The sequence below is a fragment of the Pediculus humanus genome, genomic scaffold (assembly GCF_000006295.1).
Source record: "Pediculus humanus corporis 1103172108303 genomic scaffold, whole genome shotgun sequence".
Lineage (NCBI taxonomy): Eukaryota > Metazoa > Arthropoda > Insecta > Psocodea > Pediculidae > Pediculus > Pediculus humanus.
The window spans coordinates 290,165-313,409 of record NW_002987872.1 but is presented as its reverse complement, the minus strand read 5'-3'; the positions used below and the strand labels follow the sequence as shown (position 1 = coordinate 313,409).

Genomic DNA, 23,245 nt, shown 5'->3' with positions numbered 1-23,245 from the left:
AATTAGGTAAACCGAATAATAGTTAGAACGCAAAATTAACGAACGAATAACAAAATGGCGGCATTATCATTAAAAATCTGTATCGTGGATCAAAATTTCTCAAAGACTATGAATTTTAATCCTTCGACTTCAGTGTACGATGCATGTAAATTTATCAGAGAAAAAATAAGTGAAGCTCACTTAGGAGAGCGTAGGTTTTAAATTTGAAAAAAATATAAAAAATTAATTTTTTTTTTTTTACCACTTTTGGTTAAGGTATTTAATCGATATATTTTTTTTTTAAATTATATTTTACAGCCAAAGATTATGGATTATTCTTAGCAGACGAAGATCAAAAAAAAGGTGTCTGGTTAGAACCGGGAAGAAATTTGGATTATTATATTTTAAGGAATGGCGATTTATTGGAATACAAAAGAAAATTAAGAACGTTAAGGGTTCGAATGTTGGATGGAACTTTGAAAACTCTTCTAGTCGATGACAGTCAGCCAGTTGCCAATCTCATGGTTGTAATTTGTACAAAAATCGGTATGAAATTGATAATTTCACGTAATAATTAATAAAAATTTAAGCCTTTAGTTTTAACACAATTACTTATTGCATAATTTTCAAGGTATAACTAATCATGATGAGTATAGTCTTGTGAGAGAAAATTTAGAAGATGAACTTGAAAACAAACCTAATTTTGGTACCCTTACACTCAAGAGAAAAAAAGAAGAAAAGGAAAAAGATGCCAAAATGGAGCAACTTAGAAAAAAACTAAAAACAGATGATGAAGGTTAATAACTAATTTTTTTTTACCTTCTATTAAACTCGAATAATATTTTGATAAATGTTTTTAATACATTCGAATACTATTTGCTTATTTATTTATTTAAATTATTTCAGTGAATTGGATTGATCCATCGAAAACTTTAAGAGAGCAAGGAATCGATGAATCAGAAACTGTTCTCCTGAGAAGAAAATTTTTTTTCTCCGATCAAAATATTGATTCAAGAGATCCAGTGCAATTAAACTTATTGTATGTTCAAGCTCGTGATGCTATACTACATGGGAAACATCCTGTCACTCAAGAAAAAGCCTGCGAATTTGCTGGTATTCAAAGTCAAATTCAATTTGGGGATCATATTGAAAGTAAACATCGTCCAGGATTTCTTGAGTAAGAAAATTTACTATTTTAAAATTAAAAAAAAAAACTTTTTAAATTTAAGGCTAATTGTGCTATAAAACAATTTTTTTCATCTTTTTTTTTTTTTTTTAGTTTAAAAGAATTTTTACCTCTGAGTTACCTAAAAGTAAAAGGAATAGAGAAAAAAATATTTTCAGAACATAAGAAACATCAAGGACTTTCCGAGTTGGATGCAAAAGTACTGTACACTAAAACAGCAAGAGCATTAAAAACTTATGGTGTTGCTTTTTTCTTAGTAAAGGTATTCATCAAAATTCTCATAATTCATGTAATATAATAAAATTTCAAAATGTTTTATTAGAATTCTATAAATTTTTTATTTTAGGAAAAAATAAAAGGGAAAAATAAATTAGCACCACGTTTGCTCGGTGTGACAAAAGATTCCGTTCTCAGGTTGGATGAAAAAACTAAAGAAATTTTACAAACTTGGCCTCTAACCACTGTCAAAAGATGGGGAGCTAGTCCGAATACATTTACATTAGATTTTGGCGATTACAGTGATGAATATTATTGCGTTCAAACCACTGAAGCAGAACAAATTCAACAGCTTATTGCTGGCTACATAGATATCATCTTGAAAAAAGTAATTGTTATATTCTTTGAACAGTTTCAAAAAAATTTTTTGATGGTCAGTCAAAATTTAAAAGAAATATTTTGTTTCTAGAAACAATCCAAAGATCATTTTGGTATTGAAGGTGATGAAGGATCCACTATGGTAGAGGATAGCGTTAGTCCATTGAAAGCCACAATTCTTCAACACGAAACAAACAAGATTGGAAAAGTCAACACCGAATCGGTAGCCAAACCCGCCATAATGAGGGCAGGAGCTGATGGTTAGTATATTTTCAAAAATTGATTCAATTTAAAATTTTGACAGTAATTTTTTAGATGTTAAAATTTTTTCAATTAAGAAAAAATTTTTATGTCATACTAAATTCGGGACAAAACGGATGGTAATTTTCATTTTAAAATCCCTTTGTACATATTAAAAAAGGTTCATAATTAATTATTATCATTATCATTGTAAATATATTAAAGGATTACAGGAAGAAAATTTAATTTTAGGTGCTCGTACTTACGGAACTGGCCACATGGGAGCGGCTCAATATTCAACAGTCAGTGGTCAGCTGCATTTGGCTCATGCTCCACCCACGGTACTTAATTATTTTTTTGTATTATTACAGACTTATCCGCTGATTTGTTTTTTATCCAAAATTTTTAGTTGAACCTTTTCACAAAGTTTGAAAATCGAGAAGTTATCACAGTTAGCAATAATAATCCCTGAAAGAAAGAAAAGTAGAAATCAACAACTTTGCAAACAACCCGTTTTACGTTTAAATTTTTAGTATTATTGACCTTTTGCTGCTCTTAATTATTGGAATTTTTTTTATGTATAAAATGTTTTTGATTTGGGGGGTAATTTTTTAAAAATAAAATTTTATTTACATGTCTTGCTAACGCAGATGCTTCTTGGGACAGAGTAGGTATATATATATATATATTTTAAAACAAACATAAAACTTTTGTCAAAAAAAAAATTAAATAATTATTACAAATAATTAGTAAATTTAATTTGGGTTAGTCATAAAATATTTATTACGTTTCAAAAGCTTAAAAACTTATAAATTTTTTTATTGGTTATTAATTATTAAATTTATTTTATCCCGCTTGAATTAAATTTTTAACGAATATTAATAAAATTACCTTTAAACAGATGCAACAAACGAAAATCACAAATGTCCTTTCGGAACCTCACAGAGCATTATTGTCGACAATCAGTGCTGGTCATGAAGTCATTGTAACAGCAGAAAAAGAATTGGTTACCAAAGTTCCGATACCTCCTCTTGGAACAGATCCCGCTTCTGTAAAATGGAAAGAAGATACTTTAGATACTAATAAACAAAATGTTAGTTCACAAATAGCAGCCATGAATGCGGCTACAGCCCAAGTAGTCACTCTGACATCCGGTTAGTAGCAAAAATAATCTTTTTAATTAAAATTAATTTACCAATTTTAATTTCTCCCGTTTGTAAAAATTTTTGAATTTAAATTCAATAATGACCTTATTTAAATTTGCCTTATCAATTTTCTTATCACTAGATCAAAATAAAAAATTAGTTTAGGCCTACCAAATTTTATCAATTTTTTAAAAAGCTGTATTTTTGTGCACTATTATTAAATAGATGATAATTTATTTATATGTACGATGGTGAAAATTAGGAAACGAAGATGTTGATCATACTGCTGTTGGAGCCGCCATTACAACTATTGCAAGTAATCTTCCCGAAATGACCCGAGGAGTAAGGATGATAGCTGCTTTAATGGAAGATTCAGGAAACGGTGAAAAATTATTAGAAGCTGCCCGTCAACTTTGTCACGCATTTAGCGACTTATTAAAAGCAGCCGAACCTGAAGCCAAGGAAGTCAGTATTTTTTTAAAAATAAAACTAAATTAATTTTAAAAAATGTAATCTTTTAATAAAATACTAAACTTTTACTTTTAGACTCGTCAGAATTTGTTATCTGCTGCTAGTAGAGTCGGAGAAGCATCTCATCAAGTTTTAACCACTATCGGAGAAGATTCGGAAGATAATAAAGAACTTCAAGATATGCTTTTGGGTACAATAAATTTTTTATAGAGTATTTTATATGTAAAAAAAAATTTTTTTTATCTTAAAAGTTAATTCTAATGATTACGCGCGATAATTTTAGACCTCGCAAAAGCCGTCGCCAATACTACCGCTGCCTTAGTTTTGAAAGCTAAAAATATAGCTTCCACCTGTGATGATCCAAATGTTCAAAATAAAGTTATTTCTGCAGCATCACAATGTGCTTTAGCTACATCTCAACTAGTAGCGTGTTCGAAGGTATGCAAATTTTCTTTTGTAATAATAATAGTTGTTAATTTTTAAAGGATTAAAAGGAATTTTTTTTTTTACAGGTTGTTGCGCCGACACTTTCTAGTCCTGCGTGCCAGCAGCAATTAATGGTAGCAGTAAAAGAAGTTGCGAAAGCGGTCGAAGATTTGGTTAAAGTCTGTAATTCCGCTACCACTGATGATAATTTATTAAGGGAATTGAGCCAAGCTGCTGCTGAAGTAACTCGAACTTTAAATGAATTACTGAATCATATCAAGTCAGTAACTGTCCTATCTGAAAATTGATTTTACATAAGTTAATTTTTGTTAAATATATTTTTAAAAAATTTTTTCAGGGGTTATTCACGTGAAAAGGCTAAAGAAACGGTTCAAGAAAGTGCTGTAGAAACGATTTTGATTTCGACGGATCGTCTTTTAGCATCTTCCGCAGATTCAACTGAAATGGTGAGACAAGCAAGAGTTCTTGGGCAAGCCACTGCTCAGCTTATTCAAGCTATTAAAGGCGAGGCTGAAAAACAACCGGATTCAGAAATTCAGCGAAGGTTGTTGGCGGCTGCTAAAGTTTTAGCTGACGCCACAGCTAAAATGGTCGAAGCCGCTCGATTGTGTGCTTCTAATCCAAATGATGTTTATCGACAAAATTCTTTGCGTAGAGCCGTTGAAGACCTAAGACTAGCTACTACTCAAGCAGCAACTCCTGCTTTGCGCAGAAAACTTTTTTCAAGATTAGAGGTATTAAAACACTCCTTTAAGAAATACCACCTTGTTTGAAATTATTTGAATGAGTATTCATTTTTTTTGTAGAATGCTGCAAAACAAGCTGCTAGTTCCAGCATTCAATGTTTGACAGCGGCTCAAAATGCCGGGCAAAGTAATCAATCAAAAGCATCACAAGATGAATTATTAACAGATTGTCGATCTTTAGCAGATGCTCTACCACGTTTAGCCGAGGGAGTTAAAGGATCCGTTGCTAATCCTGAAAGCAGTAGTGCGCAATTGAATCTAATTAATGCTAGCGAACAATTCTTACAGGTACCACATTTTAAGAAAATGTTTATTTTACTAATAAAAAGTAATTTCAAATTTAATAAATTATATTATATTTAAGCCTGGAGCTCGAGTGGTTCAATCCGCGCTTTCAGTCGTTCCTACTGTATCTGATCAAGCAAGTGCCTTACAATTGTCTAACAGTTCTCAACAGTTAGCCACATCTTTAAATGATCTCCGAAGTGCCGTTGATAAAGCTAAAGAAGTCTGCGGAGGTTACGATGGAGAAGCTTTTAATTCTGCCTCACAACTTATAAGAAGCCTTAAAACAGAACTGGATGCCTTCTACAAAGCTGCAATGAGAAACGAATTACATCCACTTCCGGGTGAAACGGTATATAATATACCTATATATAGGTTTGATTTTCCATGTAAGTAAAATTTTTTATTAACTGTTTTTACGTTTTTAGGCTGCAGATGCTGCTTTGAACCTTGGAACTGCTTCCAAAAATGTTCGTTCTGCTATGTCACAGTTACAAACGGCAGCTGCGCAACAGAATGATAATTACACTGGTCTTGCTGCTCAAGAAACTGCTAGCAGCTTGAAAGATTTAACAATGGCTGTCCGCGGAGTGGCTTCTACAACAAAAGATCGACAACTTCAGACTAAGTAAAATTTTTTTTCATCGAGTTTGAATTTAAAATACTAAAATTTATGATTATTTTCATTAAATTTTTATTTAATTTTCATAGAGTCATTCAGAGTGCTGATAACGTAATGAACAAATCCTTAACTTTAATAGAAGAAGCCAAAGCAACTTTGATTTCGGGCGAAGAGGCTAATAATAGAGAATTAATGAGCATATCAAAAGATGTTTCAGCAGCCCTTAATCAATGCGTTAGCTGCTTGCCTGGACAAAAAGACGTTGATGAAGTTATTGATAATATACACGATGCTGCTCAAGTTCTTACCATGAATGAATTTCCCCACACAAATAAATCTTACGGGTAATCATTTATTTTATTAAAACTATAATTAATTCAATGTATAACATATGTCAAAATATAAATTTTCTGGATGGTTAATTTTAATTGTAGGGAATTGCAGCAAGAGTTGAATTCAGCTGCTGTTAACCTAAATGATGCATCTACTGAAGTTGTGACGAGTGTTAGAAGTTCATCGAAATTGGCTGAATCTTCTAAGACTTTTGGAAATGCTTTTAATGATTTAATGGGGGTTTCAATGGAAATGGCAGGTCAAACAAAGGTACTCATACCTATCATTATTAGTTACTCAGTTATAAAAAAAAACTTTACATGTTTGTTAGTTTTATTAATTTAAAAATATCTTAAAATTATTAATTAAATTAAATGTGTAAAATTTTAGGATACGGATATTAGAAGCCAAATGGTTGTCTCGTTGAAAAATGTATCGTTAGTATCAAGCAAATTATTGACCACAGCTAAAACTGTTGCTAGTAATCCCTCCGCTCCTAATGCTAAAAATCAGTTAACTTCTGCCGCAAGGTGAATTATTTTTAAAAATTTTAATATCAGCTTTTTAGATTAGTAAAAATAAATTATTATTAATTTATTACGTAAAAAATGATTTTAGGGCTGTTACCGATAGTATAAATTATTTGGTCGATGTTTGCGTCAGTGCCGCTCCTGGTCAAAAGGAATGTGATAATGCCATTAGAAATATTCAGTCGATGAGACCTCTTCTAGACAATACCAATGAGCCGGTTAATGATTGTACTTACTTTGAGTGCTTAGATACCGTGATGGCTAAATCTAAGAGTTTAGGTAATTCTCTTTTTTTTTTTTGCTACCAACAACTTCCTAAGCAATTTTAATTTAAAGGATAAGGCAATAATTAATTAATTTATATTTAAGGTGATGGAATGACCGGAATAGCCAACCACGCCAAAAAATCGGAATACGAACAGTTTGGTGAAGCCGTTAAAGGCGTGTCTTCCTCCATATGTGGTCTTATAGAAGCTGCAGCACAATCAGCCTATTTAATTGGAGTGTCCGATCCTAGTTCGACTGCAGCTCGACCGGGTTTATTAGATCAAGCTCAGCTTGCCAGAGCTAGTCAAGCGATTCAAACAGCTTGCCAGGATTTATCGAATCCGACGAGTAATCACGAACAGGTAAAATAGAAAATGAAATATAAATTTTAATTTTACCTGTGTACGTTATTTAAAACAATTTTTCTTATTAGGTTCTGTCAGCTGCCGCAGTTATTGCTAAACATACGAGTGGGCTTTGTAATGCGTTTAGATTAGCTTCCACAAAAACCACAAATCCGGTCGCCAAACGTCATTTTGTTCAATCTGCCAAAGAAGTTGCCAATTCTACAGCCAATCTCGTAAAGGAAATAAAAAATCTAGATCAAGATTATAGTGAAATTAATCGACAGAATACCAGTAGAGCTACAAAGCCGTTACTTGAAGCTGTTGATAACCTTTGTACTTTTGCCAGCAGTTCTGAGTTTGCCAGCTCACCCGCAAAAATATCTGCTGCTGCCAGATCTGCCCAGGTATAAACAAGCGATGATGTTAAAATAAAATGTTAGTGCTAATACAAGTTTAATCTTTAAAATTATTAATTTCATGATTTTTAGGAACCGATTACTTCTGCCGGACACGCAATTATCGATGGATCATGTTCGATGGTAACTGCCGCGAAATCATTAGCAGTAAGTCCTAGAGATCCTCCGACATGGCAGTTATTGGCAAATCATAGTAAATCTGTGTCCGATTCAATTAAAAAACTCGTATCTTCGATTCGGTAATTTTTTTATCTGTTCCTTATTAATTTCATCTATCAAAGTTAAAATAAGGTTGGTACTTACCTAGAATTTCATTTTTTTTTTTTTTTTAATAATAGAAACAAAGCTCCCGGGCAAAAAGAGTGTGATGATGCCATTGAAATATTAACTGGCCTGATGAGAGAACTAGATGAAGCTACTCTTGCTGGAGTAAGACAGAGTTTGCAGCCTCACCGAGAAAACACATTGCAAGGATTTACAGACCAAGTTCAAACTTCCGTTAATGAAATAAGCGAAAAATTAAATCCATTGAAAATTGCTGCCAAATCTCAAGCGGAAAACGTTGGACACACTGTAAGATAAATTTATTAAGTTAAAATAAAATTTCACGAAACTTAAAAAAATTAATAATTTTGTTGTAAATAAAAATTTTTTAAAATTTATTTTACAGGTCACTCAATTTATTCAATATTTCGTACCTCTTGTGAAAAATTCAATCGGTGCAGCATCCAATATTATTCATTCGCAGCAACAAATGTTGCTTCTTGAGCAGACAAAAACATTGACCGAAAGTGCCATTCAATTAATATGTGCCGCTAAAGAAGGCGGTGGTAATCCAAAGGTAATAATTCACTTCATTTGCGTTGTTCTAAAACAAAAATTATTAATGTAATCAATTTTATTTACGTTTAATTTTTAAATTATTATTTTTTTTTAGGCGTTGAACATTCATCCCGATATCGATGAATCGACGGAAGCCACGCGAGAGGCTTTGAGAGACTTGAATTTAACGCTTGAACATCTTTCAACTCAAGCAGGCGTCATCACAGGTAAGAAAAACCCTAAATCGTGTATCTAAAATTTAAATTTATGAAATTTACGAGTTAATTGTTCATTTTTTTAGGATTACTCGACTCCATAACTCGAGCCATGACACGTGTTACCGATAACAGAAGTTCGACAATTGATATCGATCAAATCGACAGTTTTGTCGACTACCAAACGAGGATGGTATCTAGATGTAAAGAAATTGCGCACATCGCCCAAGAAATGGCCACTAAATCTAGTTCTGATACCGATAAGTTGGGAAAATTGTCGGCAGATTTAGCTAAAAATTATTCTCAACTAGCAACGGACAGTATTGGAGCTGCTTCATCAACGAGCAATGCAGATGTATCCACGAGAATCAGGTTAATAATAACTAATTATATTTATATTTAACGGTTTAAAAAAAAAAAAAAATTGCATACTTACTTTATTATTATTTTTTTTCTGCAGAAGTGGAATCCAAACTTTAGGAAAATCTTGCACGGATTTGATCAAAGCTGGAAACAATCGTCAAATCGCTCCCATGGGTGACACGTTCGCTCAAAGAGATGTCACCGAAGCGTCGAGACACGTTTCTGAACGAGTTTCTCAAATTCTGGCTGCTTTGCAAGCCGGATCGAGAGGAACGCAAGCGTGCATTAACGCCGCTTCAACTGTTTCGGGAATAATTGGAGACCTCGACACCACCATTATGTTTGCCACGGCGGGTACTTTGCACGCCGAAAATGAAAACGAAACGTTTGCCGATCATCGAGAAAACATTTTAAAAACCGCCAAAGCGTTGGTAGAAGACACCAAAACTTTAGTAGCAGGTACCTAAAAAAAAAAATTTAATTTTGGTTAATCGCGTTAAAATTCCAAAACAATTTACAAAAATTTTAATTTTTCTTTTAGGTGCTGCTTCCAGTCAAGAACAATTAGCGGTAGCAGCTCAAAACGCTGTTACAACAATTGTTCAATTGGCAGAAGTCGTCAAGTTCGGAGCTGCTAGCCTTGGATCGAACAATCCGGAGGCTCAAGTCATGTTAATCAATGCCGTAAAAGACGTAGCGAGTGCTTTGGGGGATTTAATACAAGCAACGAAAGCAGCGAGCGGTAAAGGAATCGATCATCCCTCGATGAACCATTTAAAGGATTCTGCCAAGGTAAATACACACTATTTCTGCATCTCAATTTCAACAAAATTTTTTAAAGAAATATTTACGCAGCGCTCTAGAACCATTCACAATTGCAATATGTATATACAAATAAATTTTAAAAAATTAACTGAAAAAAAAAAATAGTCATTAAATTTTATGGTTCAGATATACGAACCCTCACGAACGTAAGTCACAAAAAAAAAAAAAAATGGCATTTGGTGAATTCAGAATTAGTTTTATTATTATTATTATTATTAAATTTACCTAGAGTTTGTCGAAAAAAAAATTGTTATTTAACACATTTCACGTTTTTTTTTTTTTTTAAATCTAATGTTTTGAATTAATAAAAGTTTCGTCAAGAGTTTTTAAATAATAATATAACAAATAATAACTAAAAGTTTACCAGTGGGAAAGAGTAAAAAAAAAAAAAAAGTATTTATCACGTGATTCTTCTTCGCTTTGAAAGTATACTATACGATACAAGATCAAAGGTTAAAATTCAAACAAAATACCTCCTACGTACATACACGTCTGACCGATAAGGTAGAAGAGGTAGGAAAAATCCGAATGAAAACCGATGACTGAATTCACCTCTCGCCATTTATAATGTAATGTTTTTCTTGCCAAAAAAAAAAAAAAAATTTGGTTTTTGGCGTTGGTTTTTGACGTAGTTTTCCGTTGAATGAGTATTCTATTGTGTGTGGTAGGATGATCGTATGGCGGAATCTGAATTCGACCGATTCATCTCCGAGCAGGAAGAAGAACTTATTCGCGTTCTTTCTAAGAACGATTGTCTTCAACCGCATTCTTCGAGAGCGTCATATCAAGAGATTTTCGCTTCCGTTTAGTAGTCTGTTTTTTAGCGTCTTCCTCTATTACTACCCCTTCATCACGCTGTAATATTTTCTGACTAATATCTACTATTCCTATAAAAAAAAAAAAAACTAAATGTTAATAAGACAATTATTTTAAGACAATCACTGATGTACTTTTCTTTTGAAAGGTTTATAAGAGGTGAATTTAGCTTGGTTTGAATTAATTTTAAAATAAGATTTTTATACTGAAACCTTAACTTTTTTCCTACCTTGATTTTTTTCTTTAATTATATATAATTAGGAAGAAAAAGAAAAAATTGGTAAATTTAAGTTTTTACATATCCGATAGTTTTTTCTTTTTTTTTTTATTAACGTTCTTCTTGTGTTTTACATCTTCATTCCATATAATTTCTATGTTTGCCCTTTTTCTATTTGCTTTTAAATAAAAATAGATGTGCAGAAATAAATATTGTTTTTTTTTTCTCTTCATCTTCTTCTTCTTCTTCTTCTTACAAGTCGTTTCGTTTACCTTTTCGTCTGCAACAGAAATTTAAAAATAAAAAAAAATTAAGAGAAAAAAAAAGTTAGTAGTTATTTAAATATGAGTTAATATAGTGTTTTCCTAAATTATTATTGTTATTAACAATTTAATTAATTAATTATTTATTTATTTATTTTTAATATTTGTAATTGTGATTGTGATTGTTTCTAACAAAAATAGCTTTAAAAAATTTGTATGTGATTAACATTTTAATAATAATAATAATTTTATCATATTCTCACAGGTTTTCTTTTTTTTTTTTATATAGTAAATAATTACTTACGAGAGTTGTTGTTGTTGTTGTTGTTGTTGTTGTTAGGTGGAAATATAATTTTTATTTTTTTTTTTGTGACTTACGCTCTGTTTTTTTTTTTTTTTTGTTGCCTCTTAAGCTTTTTTATTATTATTATTATTATTATTATTATTTTAATTTATTTATTCATTTGATATTATTATTATTATTTATAATTTATAACTAATTAATTAAGCTTTTGGCAGTTTTTATTATTATTATTATTATTTTAAGTATTTGATCAATCGTAATTAATTGTTATTTTTTTCCCACTTGTACAGGTCATGGTTACAAATGTGACGTCATTGTTGAAAACTGTTAAAGCGGTCGAAGATGAACACACGAGAGGAACGAGAGCTCTCGAAGCTACGATCGAAGCCATAGCACAAGAAATTCGAGTGAGAAATTTTTTTATTTCGAAACCATTTTGTTTTTTTTTTTTTAAATATGTTTATGATAAATGATGACTCTTACGTAGGCTCTTCAGTCACCCGATCAGTTTAAAAGCACGGCGACTCCTGAAGATTTGGTTCGTTGTACAAAACCCATAACCACGGCAACGGCTCGTGCTGTTGCCGCCGGAAATAGCGGAAAGCAAGATGATGCTATCGTGGCTGCAAACGTCGGAAGAAAGGCCATATCGGATATGTTATCTATTTGCAAGGTAAAAAAAAAAATTATGAGTATTATTATTATTATTATTATTGTTGCGCAAAAAAAGATTTTAATTAAAAAAATTTTTTTTTTTTTTTTCTAGGGAGTGGCTAGTAATGCTGAAACTGTTGAGGCGAGAAATCGAACTTTGCAAGCAGGTCACGACGTTGCCGTACAATACAGAGAACTCCTCCAAGCGATTTTGCACGTTTTGAGTAAACCCGGAAGTGCCGAAGCCAAAAATTTATTGCCTACGATTTCTAGAAAAATTGCACAATGCGTCACAGAGCTTGTAACAAGCGCACAATTATTAAAAGGTACATTATTATTATTATTATTACTATTATTGTTTTTGTTTATTATTTAAATTGTTTTACATTCGATTGTATTATTCGTAATTTTCAACAGGAGCCGATTGGGTGGATCCAGATGATCCGACGGTAATAGCAGAAAATGAACTTTTGGGTGCGGCTAATTCAATCGATGCCGCCGCTAAAAAATTGGCCAGTTTGAGGCCAAGACGTTCGATTCAGGTAATTATATATTTTTTTTTTTGTTTTAATTTTTATTTTTAATAAAAAAAAAAACAAAATGGAAAATGATTTCGTTTCATCTCTGAGATATGTTTGATATTCTTGGTTGTTTTATTTAATTTCAACCAAATATCGAACATATTTCAAGGCTGAAATCCCATTCGTCGCGCTTCAATAATTTTTAAATAATAACAAAAGAAGTAAGAATTTTTTTTATGTAAATAAATTATTTAGTGACATTTATATAAAATTGTTTTACAAAAAAGCAAAAAATGACACACTTTTATTTTTTCGCAATTAGGAAACGGATGAAAGTTTAAATTTTGACGAAATGATTTTGGAAGCCGCTAAATCCATTGCCGCCGCAACTTCCGCTTTGGTTAAAGCTGCATCGGCCGCACAAAGAGAATTAATCGATCTTGGAAAGGTAAATTAATTTTTAACTGTTGTTCGGTTGCAGTGAACAATAGGAAGAAAAAAAAAAAGAATTATTTGTAAAAATTTTTAAATTTTAATTTTTAGGTTAGCAGAAGGCCTTTGACATCCTCGGACGACGGACAATGGTCGGAAGGTTTAATTTCTGCTGCAAGACTCGTGGCTGCAGCCACTCACAGCCTTGTTGAATCGGCAAATTCTCTCGTGCAGGGAGTGAGCTCGGAAGAAAAATTAATATCGGCTGCTAAACAAGTGGCGAGTTCAACGGCCCAACTTCTAGTCGCGTGCAAAGTCAAAGCCGATCCCGATTCAGACAGTACAAAAAGATTACAAGTGCGTAATTGTATTATTATTATTATTATTATTATTTGATGATATTATTCCTGGATTAAAACAATTTTTTTTTTTTGTTTTCTCCAGGCTGCTGGAAACGCGGTTAAGCGAGCCACGGATAATTTAGTACGAGCTGCACAGCAAGCCATACAACAAGAGGAAGAGAGAAGTTTAATTTTGAACAAGAGAATGGTCGGCGGTTAGTATACTTATCGTAATTAAGGTACCTTTTCCCGATTAAAAATTAAATGAAATCTTTCACAAACGTTTCCCTCTTCTCTCAGGTATCGCTCAAGAGATAAATGCAAGATCCGAAGTGTTCAGAATCGAAAGACAATTGGAAGAAGCGAGGAGTCGGCTGACGGCCATAAGACAAGCTAAATACAAACTCAAAGGAGGAGACAGCGACGTTGAAACGGACGGGTACCAAAGCGGATACGAAAGTTACGGGAATCGGTAATAATAATAAATAGACTTTCAAATTTTATCACGACAAATTTAATCGTTATCATTAATAATAATAATAATAATAATAATAATAATAATAATATTTGCCGCTTATCATCAATAATTTTTGCGTTTAAGAGAAGGTTATGGCGCTTATTCTCTAACAAAAATCAAAAATTGATAAATTTTATATATCGAATAAGAATGAGTACGCGCGTAAATATATACATATGTTATTAATTAATTTATTAAAAAAATTAATAGAGATTAAAAGATTAAAAGAAGATTAAGAATTTAAAAGAAAAGATTAAAATATTTTATATAATTATTATTATTATATATACACGTATAAATTTTATAAACGGAAACATTATTTTTTATTGTACGGTTTTTTATTAACGAAAAAAAAAAAAAAATGAGTAGTTTTAGTTTATCAATTAATGATAATAATAATAATAATAATAATAATCTGTGCCCTTTTATTCCTTCCAAAAAAATTTTTGTAGAAATGGTAGGAAAAAGAGGAGGAGAAGGGGGGGGCGTCAGGAATCAGGTACGACAAACCAACTTTTTTTTTTTTCAACGATTACGAGTACGATTGTAACTTTTTGTTTCCGGTACTTATTTATTATTATTATTATTATTATTATTATTATTATTATTATTATTATTTTATAATATTATAAAAGCAAATCCGTTAATCCGATGAGATTAATCTCCGTGTGGTAGTAATAATGATAATTATCAATGATAATCCCCAATTAATTCCGATAGCTTTACTAAAATTTTTGTTACGAATTAATTTTAAACGGAATGTTTTTAACACGCACGCGCACGCGCACCCAAACACGTGAGTTTGTTTTTATTGTTTCGTGCTACGTATGGATATTAATTAATAATAATAATAATAATACTACTGATGATTCCTGCCTCTTCCTTAACAATAAATCGCAACGAAATTTTTATTTAATTATTTATTTAATTAATTAATTAATTAATTATGTTACTTATATTAATAAATTTATATTATTATTATTATTATTATTAAAAGGAGTCAAAAGAAGAAAAAAAAAATTTTTCTTTCATATTTAGATTTAGATCATTTAACATTTTGTTTGAATAATAATAATAATAATAGTAATGTATTTTTGTTTTATTTTAATATTATTATTAATCAGTAACGTTTATAATTCATAATAATAATAATAATAATGGGAAAAAATGTCGTCGTCGTCGTCGTTGTTATTATTATTATTACTTAAACTAACAAAATTAACAAAACGATTAAAATTTAAAACAAAAAAAAAATTAATTAAATTTGAAATTTGGCGCGGGGATTTTGGAAATTTTACTGGAATCTCGTGACACGTCTTAACAACACGACACGAAATTGATATCAACACGTTGTTATCAATGATAAAAAAAAAAACATGATGACGTAATAAAGAAGAGAACATGGCGTAAAAAAATTATTGGATATGATAAAAAAGATGACTATCTGAATGATGAATATCTATTTTTTTTTTTTTTTTTGCATGTTCTCTTGAAAATAGAAACGAATCAAGATCGAATAACGACAGTCCGGCTCTAGGTCAAAGTTCATCGATCACTCAAAAAAATTACGTTATATTAACATCACCGGAAAAAGTTAACGATGTAGAATCAAAAAAATACAACAAAATCAACAACGACATGTTTGATGATTCCTCACTATTTGAAATATCGACCACCGTATCAAAATCTCCAAATTTTATATCGAGTTTTGAAAAATCACCACAAAAATTAACAGAATTGGAAATATTTAGTGGTGGTGGCAGTGGTAAAAGCGGTACCGGAAGTGGATTATCGGAAATGACAAAAGTAACACACGTTTTTGAAACGATAGAACCAGAATATTCATCGTCGTCGTCTATTGTAAATAAATTAACGGATATGGAAAGTGGTGGTCATTTTAAAAGAGATGGAAAAGGATTAGAAACCTCACGAGAAATAATAGCAGCAGCAACAGCAACAGCAACAACAACAACAACAACGACAAAAACACAAAAACAATTAGAAATCAATAATGGCGAACAAGGGAAACAACCGGTGACGGAAATAACGACGGTCGAATATTACGTCACGGATCATAACAACGATTTGCCATTGATAACGATAAAAAATTTAAATGAAGGAGGAGGAGGAGGAGGAGGAGAAGATGACGACGATTTAAGAGGAATCGAAAAAATGTTAAAAAATCAACACATAACAACCGAATATCGTACAAAACAAATAAAAACAACAACAACAACAACAACGACAAATTCTACTAAAGCATTAACAAATAACAATTCACAGCTATGATTTTGTTTGATTTATGTTTTTATGTTTTTTTATGTTTTAATTATTTTGTTTGTCACTTTTTTTTTTATTACAAAAAAAAAAAAAAAACTAACAATAATAATAATAATAATTGTAACGTATTTATAATCGTATCGTACAATTTTTAAAATTTTTTTAATTATTAATTTTTAAATTTTATTTTTTTAATAAAAACAAAAAAAAAAAAAATTTGTGCCTTTAAAAACAAAAAAATAAATTTTTAACTCCCGTTTGTTTAAACAATTTACATAAATAAATAAATAATTAATTAATTAATAAATAAATAAACAAATAAATTTTTTTTATATATTTTTTTAATAATTTTTTTAATTGTATAAAAAAAACAATGAAATGACGTAATCAAAGGTTTTTAAAAAAAGTTAATTAATTATTATTATTATCATCGTCGTAGTCGTCCTAGTCTTAGTCGTCGTCGTTGCCTTAATCAATATTATTATTATTATTATTATTATTATTATTATCATATTTTTATTAAAATGTAAACGACGATTACGATAGTGATGATGATGATGATGATGATACATAATTTTATTTTTTTATATATTTATTTATTATTATTATTATTATGTGTATTAATAATAACAATTTTTAGTTTTACACGTAGTAGTTATATTAGTTATCATTAATATTAATTAATAATTATAAATAATAATAATAATACTACTATAGAATCATTGTAATTAATTAATTAATTAATTTTTATTTTGTTTAACTGAGGATTTTAAATAAAGTTTTGTGAAATTTTTTTTTTTCTTTTTTTTGTTTTTAAAAGTTTTGTGGCAAGGGTAGTCGCCATATTGGTCAGACACGCATTCTTTGTTTTTCTTTTACCCTCCCCCTCCCCGCACTCTCTCCCTTCCGTTCCATCCCATCCCCTCCCACATCTGTCCTCTCTTCCTCCTTTTTCAATAAAATCAAATTATTATTATTATTATTTGTATAGACGAACATGATTTTTCCATTTGTTTGTTTTTTTTTTTTTTTTTTTTATAAAAATGATTTTTATCGATGAAATTTAAATTTAAAAAACAAATTCGATTCGATTCGATTCGATTTAATCGCGTTTTGTTCTTTGTATCGAGTTGTGAAAAATATGCAGTTAAAAAATATTTATTTTATTATTATTATTATTATTAATTTAAATGTTATTTTTACACTCCAGTCGGTGGTGACGTCAAATGAAAAAAACATATTGGAAAAATGTTTGATCGACATATTGGAAAAATATTTAAATAATCAATCCGTTTTGATAATGATCGATTTATCGACAAATTTAAAAACAAGTGGAAAGAAGAAAAATAATTTATTACTCGCAAATAATAATAATGATAATAATAATAATAATAATAATAATAATGATAATGATAATGATAAATTCGGCGAAAGGATACTTATTAAATTAATGAAATTACAAAAATGGACTTTTCAAGTGACTTACGACGATTACAACAACAACAACCGCGACAACAACCACAACAACCAATACGTCAATAATAATAATAATAATAGGAATACGTCACCGGAATATAAGTTGAAAAGATTAAAATCGACAATAATATTTTTAAGCGAAAGAAAATTAACATCGGATGAAATATTCAACGAGGAAATAAATAAAATAAATAATAATCCATTATGGAATCCAACGGGTAAAAACATAATAATGATAAATTTACTTAAATTTAACGTAAACGAAGAAGAACTTTCGAGAAAGATAATCGATAAGTTATGGAAATTGACAAAATCAACGAATAATTTAATCGGGATAATGAATAAAAGGAATCAAGTTAATTTTTACACTTGGTTCCCGTACAAACAACCGGATTGTTTAAAAGTAAACATAATCCAACATTTGGACACGTACGAAAATGATAAATTCAAATATGGCGATAAAAATTTATTCCCGGAAAAATTATCATCGGGAAATTTAAACGGTTGCGAAATAATTGCGGCAACTGATGCGTGCATACCCTACGTTTTCCCGAGGGACGAACCCGATTTTCGTAAAAAAGGTATCGAAATGCTACTGATAAACACTCTGTCGGAAAAATTAAATTTTAAACTTAACATAATGTCATTTACCGATACTGGAAAAACGATAATCAACGGTACTCCTGTTGGAATTTTCGAAGATCTTCTGGAACAAAAAGTCGACGTCGCGTTTTCATGTTTGTTACTCAATCAGGAACGTTATTTATTGACTCAGGCACTACAACCTTATTATCACGATTCACTTGTTTGGTTCGTACCTAGTCCCGATATAAAAACACACGCATCGGATTTATTTAAAGTATTTAATTATAAAGTTTGGTTGTTGATTATATTCGTCATGTTGTTTTCATCCGTCTTTATTGTTTTTCTCACGTCATACGAAAACGGAAATGAAATCATTCGTCGTCGTTTCCGGTGTTACTTAAGTGCATTTTTCAATATATTAAAAATGTCTTTATCCGTATCGGTTAACATCAAAACAAAATTATTCAATTATCGTTTATTTATATTTTTCTTTTACGCTTATTCAATATACATATCGTTTTATTTCGAAGGTTCACTTTTTGATCTTTTCAAAAGGCCGAATTTGGGTCATTTTTATTCGTCTATTGAAAAAGCAGCCGATGACGATGAAATTTTCTTTTATTTATTTCGTTCCGCCGAAAATTTTTACAATCAAACAAATTATAAAGTTTGGAAAAAAATATTAAAACCCGAACGTTACACTTTGACCGAAGATTTCGGGAGCGCGTTCAGGGAAATCGCGTATAAAAAAAAATCAGTTGGATTGTATATACGAGTCGTTGGAATTTATATGGTTATGGTCGCTTACAGGGATAAAAATAATTTTCCGAAAATATTTTGGTTGAAAGAACAATTTTCAATGTATCCCGTGACGATGTATTTATCACCCGGTAATCCCGTTTTCCCTTATTTTCAATTGTACATTCATAGAATTCTCGCTGCAGGTTTACCCCAATATTGGATACAGCAAACCCTTTATAACGTGGGTTATAATTTTCGTAAATTCGGGGATTACGATCAGGGTCCGTTAACATGGAAACATTTAAACGGTTCATTTTTTATTCTTTTCGCATTGTTATCATTATCATTATTGATTTTTATCATTGAATTGATTTTTTTTTATTATAATAATAATAATAGACGCGATGAAAAAAGAAAAAAATTATTAATGATTAATTGGTTTTCATCTTATAGGAAAAAAAAAAAAAATTTTTAATTTTTACACACTTAAAATTTACACAAACAAAAAATTTTTTTTTTTTTTTTTAAAACCATCATCGTCCGTCACACGACAACACTATTATTATTATTATTATTTAATTTTTTTTTTATTTCACCGGAATTTAAATTTAATTAAATTCAGTCTTTTTTTTTAAATGTCGACGTCACAAAAATTGTTTTTAGCAGAAAACACAAAATATACGACGCACAAAACACACACGCGCACGCACAAATTTATAAGCAGAAGAAGCATATTTGAATTTTAAAAAAGCTGTCGTCCTGTTGTTGTTGTTGTTGTAAATAAATAAATAAAAGCTTAAGGAAACAAACAATTGTTTTGATTTTTTCCCCTTATCACTCGGAATGATAATCGGCAATTATCCTTTTTAAATAACAAGGTTGCCTTTTACTATAATAAGTATCGGGAGGATTCCTCTTTGGTAAACCACCATCTTTACACTTTAACCAATACGTGTCCATTTGTCCTTTTCCCTTAACAAAAACCAAACCCCTATGTTCCATTTTAAAACCACCGGCTTCGTCCAACGCCATTTTCATTTCCAAACTTATGTGAACTCTTTGAGCTGATTATTAAATTATTATAATTATTATAAAAGGTTATTATGAATTGTGTATTAATTAAAAATCTTACCTTTTCCCGTCGATTCCATTCTCGATGCCGTATTAACAGTATCACCGTAAAGACAATACCTTGGCATTTTAGAACCTACGATACCTGCAACAACGGGTCCCGTATGACATCCGCTTCTTATTTGTAATGTTTGATTTGGTTTATGTGGAACTTTAAGAACCGATGAACCCGCTAATAAATCCAAAGCCATCGTTGCTATTTCCGTAACGTGCATGTTTCCATTTTTAACCGGAAGTCCGGATGCTACCATATAAGAATCTCCACTGCATTCGACTTTGTAAACGTCGTAACATTCGATTCTCGCATCGAATAATTTATATATTGAATTAAGAAAAGATATTACCTGAAAAAGAAAAAAATTTATTAAAAAAAAATTTAATAAAAGGAATCAAATAATAATAATAATAAGTATCGAATTACTTCCAATGGTGTACTCAATGCTGCTATTTCCGTAAATCCGACAATGTCGCAAAAATAAACGGTAACTGATTCGTAATATTCGGCTGGTACCTAAAAAAAAACATTTTATTAGTGTTAAGATGAAGGGGGGGGGAGGGTTCGAGGCGGTGCCGACGGGGGGTGTGAAAAATTAATTAATTACTTGATGTGCCTGTTTCAACTGTTGTGCGACACTCGTGGGAAGCATTTGAAAAAGTAATGCGTCACTTTTTTTTTTTTCTTTATTTAATTCTTTTGCTTTTTCCGACAGATTAACAGCATACATTTGTATCGTGGCAACAGCATTTCTCACAAGTACTATTATTATCGGTGATATTATCAATACAATTATCAATATGGCTATACCGATTCCTTCTTTATGCGATGCTTCTTTTAAATCGGCGTCGACGTACCTTCTAAAAAAACCATTTTTTTTATTAATCATTCGCGACGTTAATAATAATAATAATAATAATAAATAAATGTTGAAAACAAACTTGATTTCTTTTCTTAATTTATATTGTAATTTTCTTAATTCGTCAATATATGACGTCAGAGAATCCGTGTAAGCGATTGCATCTTCTATGCTAGCATTTCTTTTTTGATTACGAAGAATTTCTTCTGTTCTACATTAAAAAAAAAAAAAAAAAAAACAAAAAAAAATGGTTTCGTAACAAAACTTTTCAAAAACAAAATTTTATTATTATTATTATCGTTTCTTCTTGTTTGTCAGGACGAAAAAAAAAATCACTCGAACAAATACGAATTTAATAGATTTTTTTTATTGGTTCAGACAAAAGTTAAAAAAGTTTTCTTTTTAACTTTTAATTCTTTTCCCCATCTCCCCATTTCATCCCTATTTCTTTTAACATACCTTCTTTTCATTTTTGGATAATCTGTAAAATTATTAATTAATTTAGCATGAAGTTCTTTGACGCTTAATGCATAATTTAATGATGCATTTAAAAGATCGCTTCCCAAGGATTCGTGTCTTACGTAACTTATATAATTAGACGTTGATAATTGTCCTCTTCCATAATAACTTATCCCGTAGGTTAATGCGATTCCCATATTTTCAATGCTTCTCAATATATTTTTAAACGCTAATAAATACCTGAAAAAAAAAAAATTTTCACAAATATAAAAAAGTAAAAAAAATAGAAAGTTAAAAAAATTATGAGAGATAAAATTTTTATTTAAATGAAGTCATTCATGGAACATAAATCAAAATCTTATTGAACCTCTATAGACCACATTTTATATCATTATTACGAGTATCGATTTGCGATGTTTTTCCCCCTCCCCCTCCTTCGATAGGGGTGCGTAAGTAAAGTATAATTCTTCCTTCTCCTTTCCCCTACCCCTTTTTACAAAACGCACCTCCAAACTCCGCTGTTATCCGTTTCTTTGATTCTTGTTGTTAAATGATCCAACATGGCAGCATTAACGGACGTGTACCATGCAAGAACTTCTTGTACTGTACTTTCTTCTGAACTTATTTTTTCTCTGGAAAATAATAATAATAATAATAATAATAATAATAATATTCGTATGCGGAAAAAAAGAGATATCCATTTTATTTTATTAATTATTCTTTTTTTTTTTTTATAAAAAAAAAAAAAACTTAAAATGGGGGGAAAAAAATTGGCAAATTAACAAAAATGGAACGAAAAAAAAATGTTTTGGGTTTTTTTTGTTGGGGGGGGGGTTGTTTTTCTTCAGTAAAATATTTTTGTTTTTGTTTTCTTTTTCCCCTCCCCCTCCCCCCGCCCCAAAATAACAAAGATTAAATTGATTTTTTTTTTTTTTATGTAAAAATATTTTTTCTATCAAAAATTAAATCTTTTTTCATCCTTTTTTCCTTTTTCTTTTCTTTTTCTCTGTTTTTATTTTTTTTCCCGAGACAAGTAAAATCAATTTTAAAAATGTAAATAAATATATTCCTTTTTTTTTTTTTTTAAATTATTAAAAAAAAATTTTTCAATTCCAATTTCAATTTCAATTTAAAAAAAAAAAAAAAAGAAATTCAAATAATTTTTTTAAACGCAATTTTCAACGCGACTTTCTTCCTTTTTTTTTTTATTTCAATACGTTTTAATTGAGATTTTTTCCTTTTTTACTTTTTTCCTTGTTTTTCCAGAATTTTCTTACAGATTTAAAATAAATCAGATTTAAAAATAAAAATAAAACAAATTAAATAAAGATTTAAATTATTAACAATTTAAATTTTTATTACTTTTTTTTTCGTTTTTTAATCGGAAAATTTTATCGACGGAAAATTTTGGACGGTCGTAAAAATTTAAAATTTTTTTTTCTTTCCTTTTTTTTTTTAAAAAAATTTTCCGGTTATAAAATTTAAAAAGAAGAAAAAGAATTTTTTTATTAAGGTACGCTAAATCAAATCCTGCTGAATTTTTAAGAGAAAATTTTTAAAAAAGGAAAATCATTTTCGTGTTTTTTCCGACGGAAAAAGAAAATTCGTTAATTTAAATACAAAACCGAAATTGGTGGTAACGAACCGAAATTTAACAAAAAAAAAAAAATGATAAAATTATATACGAAACGGAAATGACGTCATAAATTTACCGGATGTAAATATTAAAAAGAAATTTCACCACATAAAAAAATAAATATTTACTAAAACACGTTATTATTATTATTATTTATATCCTAAAATTAATAATAAATTTCCGGT

The 23,245-nt window shown here is 29.9% G+C and overlaps 4 protein-coding genes and 1 non-coding gene across 5 annotated transcripts in view; 3 read left to right on the top strand and 2 right to left on the bottom strand.

Moving 5' to 3' along the window:
- Positions 1-54: 54 nt before the first annotated feature.
- On the top strand, positions 55-13,857 carry Phum_PHUM574140 (Talin-2, putative; the record flags this gene model as incomplete). The annotated part of the gene is made up of 38 exons (XM_002432114.1): positions 55-190; positions 298-525; positions 611-775; positions 886-1,156; positions 1,259-1,427; positions 1,512-1,769; positions 1,851-2,019; positions 2,252-2,340; positions 2,901-3,153; positions 3,407-3,609; positions 3,691-3,805; positions 3,899-4,053; positions 4,128-4,321; positions 4,400-4,796; positions 4,869-5,096; positions 5,173-5,445; positions 5,522-5,721; positions 5,805-6,059; positions 6,150-6,318; positions 6,439-6,578; positions 6,667-6,857; positions 6,948-7,207; positions 7,279-7,596; positions 7,681-7,847; positions 7,947-8,181; positions 8,279-8,449; positions 8,546-8,657; positions 8,732-9,017; positions 9,106-9,467; positions 9,550-9,800; positions 11,724-11,840; positions 11,921-12,106; positions 12,200-12,413; positions 12,505-12,629; positions 12,931-13,056; positions 13,152-13,397; positions 13,485-13,596; positions 13,682-13,857. The coding sequence occupies 38 exons, from the start codon at positions 55-57 to the stop codon at positions 13,855-13,857; spliced, it is 7,722 nt and encodes a 2,573-aa protein (XP_002432159.1).
- Phum_PHUM574150 lies at positions 12,702-12,785 on the bottom strand. The gene has a single exon (XR_009833547.1). It is a non-coding gene; the product is annotated as a microRNA, putative (microRNA).
- Positions 13,858-15,274: 1,417 nt separating the features above from the next.
- Phum_PHUM574130 (uncharacterized protein) lies at positions 15,275-16,187 on the top strand (the record flags this gene model as incomplete). The annotated part of the gene is made up of 3 exons (XM_002432113.1): positions 15,275-15,282; positions 15,398-15,789; positions 16,159-16,187. The coding sequence occupies 3 exons, from the start codon at positions 15,275-15,277 to the stop codon at positions 16,185-16,187; spliced, it is 429 nt and encodes a 142-aa protein (XP_002432158.1).
- Positions 16,188-17,628: 1,441 nt separating this feature from the next.
- Phum_PHUM574120 (uncharacterized protein) lies at positions 17,629-19,726 on the top strand (the record flags this gene model as incomplete). Its single annotated transcript, XM_002432112.1, has 2 exons — positions 17,629-19,288; positions 19,647-19,726. 2 exons carry the CDS (start codon positions 17,629-17,631, stop codon positions 19,724-19,726), a joined length of 1,740 nt encoding a protein of 579 aa, XP_002432157.1.
- An 88-nt stretch (positions 19,727-19,814) lies between these two features.
- Phum_PHUM574110 (guanylate cyclase, putative) overlaps positions 19,815-23,245 on the bottom strand; it is a gene marked incomplete at both ends in the record, with an annotated part of 5,580 nt that continues 2,149 nt past the window's right edge. The window contains 7 exons of the mRNA XM_002432111.1: positions 19,815-20,044; positions 20,113-20,455; positions 20,533-20,622; positions 20,714-20,966; positions 21,048-21,176; positions 21,425-21,664; positions 21,931-22,056. Coding sequence (XP_002432156.1) covers positions 19,815-20,044; positions 20,113-20,455; positions 20,533-20,622; positions 20,714-20,966; positions 21,048-21,176; positions 21,425-21,664; positions 21,931-22,056 — 1,411 coding nt within the window. The remainder of the gene's footprint in view (positions 20,045-20,112; positions 20,456-20,532; positions 20,623-20,713; positions 20,967-21,047; positions 21,177-21,424; positions 21,665-21,930; positions 22,057-23,245) is intronic.